At 52.7% G+C, this 3,845-nt stretch overlaps 1 protein-coding gene across 1 annotated transcript in view; it reads right to left on the reverse strand.

Annotated features, from left to right (window-relative positions):
* Positions 1 to 3,845, reverse strand: part of LOC106805078 (oxysterol-binding protein 1-like) — a 21,799-nt gene that overhangs the window by 15,505 nt on the left and 2,449 nt on the right. The window contains exons 6-7 of the mRNA XM_014806557.1: positions 2,904 to 3,149; positions 197 to 367 (exon numbers count right to left, since the gene is read on the reverse strand). Of these exons, the coding sequence (XP_014662043.1) occupies positions 197 to 367; positions 2,904 to 3,149 (417 nt within the window). The remainder of the gene's footprint in view (positions 1 to 196; positions 368 to 2,903; positions 3,150 to 3,845) is intronic.

A 3,845-nucleotide genomic window follows, 5' to 3' on the forward strand; every position in this document is an offset into this window, starting at 1 on the left:
GGCACGCCACGCGACGGCAGCACGCCACGCGACGCCGGCACGCCACGCGACAGATGGCCCTGGCACGCCACACGACGCCGGCACGCCACGCGACGGCAGCACGCCATGCGACAGACGACCCTGGCATGCCGCATCACCCTCGACCCTTGACCGTCGGACGCCCTCCCGCGGCCGCGCTGGACCCTGGACCGCTCACCTTCCTCCACGTGTAGTGGTTGCCTGAGCGCGGAAACTCGATGTGGGCGATGCCCAGCGGGATGATGTTCAGGTATTTGCCGCGGAATTTGCTCGACATGGTGAACTCCTGATAGGCGAGCCAGTCCTGGCCCTCAGTGTACATCGCCGCCGCCGGCGGGTGGTGACTCACCTACAACGCACAAGCGGCCGCGCCGCGCGGTCAAGAGGGCCGCTGGGCAGACGCCGACGGAAACACGCTGCCGCGAAACGCGCCGGAATTCAAGATGGCGGCGCTCCGATCGACGTTTAATCGATGCGGCGATGCGATAAGGTGGCGTGTGAGCGACTACAGCTACGCAAGAGTTGATCGGACTCGCGGGAGAGGCACGAGCGACTAACGTGCTGTTAGTAAAACTGTCGCGAAAAGATTTTCATCGTTGCGGCGACGGCGACGCAAAAATGCGGCGTGCGAGTACGCGTCACCGGCGACGTGAGAAGGTGGCGTGTGAGTGGCTACAGCTACTTGGTCAGGCTCGTGAGAGAAGCACGAGCAACCGCGCTGTTAGTAAAACTGTCCAGAGACGAGGCATGCAGGGTGGGGGGGAACCAGCCGTTCACGCCATGAAGCATGTCAAATGAAGAATGAAGTGCGTGCGTGCGTGCGTATGTGTGAAGTGTGTGTGCGCGCGTGCGTGCGTGTGTATGTGTGAAGTGTGTGTGCGCGCGTGCGTGCGTGTGTATGTGTGAAGTGTGTGTGCGCGCGTGCGTGCGTGGGGAAGGGGTATTGCAGTAGCAGTTAGCTAAACGTATGCTGGACTGAACATTCTCGCAGTGCTGCAGCTTTTCGCCGGCTAGGGCACCCTTAAAAAATTTTTTGCTTCCCCTTTACCTACTCGAGTAGGTAGGTAGGTGAAAAATCTTTTTTATTTTGTTTTGACAAGATGTGTGTATGTATATTGTATATTCTGTTTTGTGTATATGTTTTTGCGGAACGAATTTGATTTTTTTTTTTTGCGAAACAATAATTTTTGTTTTGTTTTAATCGGCCAATAAAATGTGTCGAGTAGCGGCGTTTTGGCAAGTCGGTCGGTAAAGGAGAAACAAGCAATATTTTATCTTAGGCCCTAGTGCCGACGCTCAGCCACAGCCATGCAGCTAGCGTTGATAGCAGCAGCACGTACAACCTGAACTATCCACTGTCAAACCGAGAGAAGAGCGAGACGAAATCAAGCCTCAAGCAATAATCGTACGGCAGGCAGAAAATGTCTCACAAAGTAGCTGTCCATCTTTATTATGCTAGGTTTTCCTATGAAATTCTAGGCCAAATCATGCAGGTACACAAAGCCATGTGGACAATAGACTTCTTTCAGGTACAAGTCTTGCGATACACACGAAGTAACCGCCTTCCGATATAGCCCCTGTTCTAAGAGACTGAATAGTCACCAAAACTTTAGCGTTTTAAAGAAATTGTTTGCCATTCTTCAACCTCATGTATAAACTGGAACAAGACATGCACATAGCGTGACAATACGGCTAGGACATTTCCCGCACCAGATTAGTCACCAAAACGGACACTAGGTAGCAGCACTGTGCCAACCTGGAGATTCACCATGCAAGACGTCCCAAAGATCGCACATTTTTTTTAGTGTAAAAACATGCACAGCACCAGCGCAGCCAGGACCCAACAAACAATAGGTGTGACAGCGAGTCAGTCGTATTAGTTTGTTAGTCTGCTCTAACGCGGGTTAGAGAGTCGATGTTAGTGCTTCAGCCAGCAGGGGGCAGCCGTGCAAGCGAGCGTCGTACAAGCCCCCCCACCTCAGGCAACCATACCGTGCAGTAAGATGTTGTAAGCAGTAATCCGTGTGTGGTCAGTGCTAGACATACGCTACAACGATACGAAATAAGGTTAGTTCGCGTGGAATACGCTAGTAGTAGCATATAGTTTAGTACGTGGGGGTAACGAGTGCCCGAGCATGCAAATGAAGTGGATCTCGGTAGGTTATAATGCATTATGATTGCAACAGTGCAGGGGTCATGCTGTACTAGAACTAATATCATCATTCAATCCACCCCGTGCACCTCAGATTAAAGAATTATGGACGCGCACTCTTTGAGCCGAATAAGCTAGCATATTCTATAATATTCTAGCATTGGCTGAATGCTAGGGGAACGTTCCACGCTACAGAACACGTCATCGGCTGCATGAAGTGGAGCCGTGTAATTCACTTAACAACTCACTCTGATATGAAGTCAACCATACCAAGTGCGAGTGAATAGCATAGGGATTCTAGGGAGATATGACGAGGGTGCATGACAGAAGGATTTTAGGAAGATGGAGCAAGGGTGTCTGACAGAGGAATGCCAGGAGGATGGAGCAAGGGTGTCTGACAGAGGAATGCTAGGAAGATGGAGCAAGGGTGCCTGACAGAGGAATGCTAGGAGGATGGAGCAAGGGTGCCTGCCAGAGGAATGCTAGGAAGATGGAGCAAGGGTGCCTGACAGAGGAATTCTAGGAAGATGGAGCAAGGGTGCCTGACAGAGGAATGCCAGGAGGATGGAGCAAGGGTGCCTGACAGAGGAATGCTAGGAAGATGGAGCAAGGGTGACTGACAGAGGAATTCTAGGAAGATAGAGCAAGGGTGCCTGACAGAGGAATTCCAAGTAGACGGGAGACGCGGGTGCACGACGGCGCACCTCGCGTGCCTGAAGGTGGCGCCCCCTACCTGCTCTGAGATGGCGCGCCAGCCGAGGTCGTCGCGGCGATCGCACTCGTACGTCTCTCCCAGCAGCGGGTTGAACGGCTTCGACGTGCGCATCGTCGTCGTCGAGTACGAGGAGACGGTGAACGCGGCGACGTGCGCGAGCTGCTCGTGGGGGTCGCGGCAGCGCGCGGCGCGGTCCAGGATCGACGCGTACTCAAAGTCCTCGGTGAGTCGCTGCAGCATCGACAGTGGCTCGCTGAAGTTCACCTGTGTGTGTGAGATAGAGAGAGAGGAGGGTGAAGTTCACCTGTGTGAGAGAGAGAGAGAGGAGGGTGAAGTTCACCTGTGTGAGAGAGAGAGAGAGGAGGGGGGTGAAGTTCACCTGTGTGAGAGAGATAGAGAGGAGGGTGAAGTTCACCTGTATGTGTGAGATAGAGAGGAGGGTGAAGTTCACCTGTGTGTGTGAGATAGAGAGAGAGGAGGGTGAAGTTCACCTGTGTGAGAGAGATAGAGAGGAGGGGGAAGTTCACCTGTATGTGTGAGATAGAGAGGAGGGTGAAGTTCACCTGTGTGTGTGAGATAGAGAGAGAGGAGGGTGAAGTTCACCTGTGTGAGAGAGATAGAGAGGAGGGGGAAGTTCACCTGTATGTGTGAGATAGAGAGGAGGGTGAAGTTCACCTGTGTGTGTGAGATAGAGAGAGAGGAGGGTGAAGTTCACCTGTGTGAGAGAGATAGAGAGGAGGGGGAAGTTCACCTGTATGTGTGAGATAGAGAGGAGGGTGAAGTTCACCTGTGTGTGTGAGATAGAGAGAGAGGAGGGTGAAGTTCACCTGTGTGAGAGAGATAGAGAGGAGGGTGAAGTTCACCTGTATGTGAGAGATAGAGAGGAGGGTGAAGTTCACCTGTATGTGAGAGATAGAGAGGAGGGTGAAGTTCACCTGTGTGTGTGAGATAGAGAGGAGG

This window comes from Priapulus caudatus, unplaced genomic scaffold (assembly GCF_000485595.1).
Source record: "Priapulus caudatus unplaced genomic scaffold, Priapulus_caudatus-5.0.1 Scaffold99, whole genome shotgun sequence".
In the NCBI taxonomy this organism is placed as follows: Eukaryota; Metazoa; Priapulida; class Priapulimorpha; order Priapulimorphida; family Priapulidae; genus Priapulus; species Priapulus caudatus.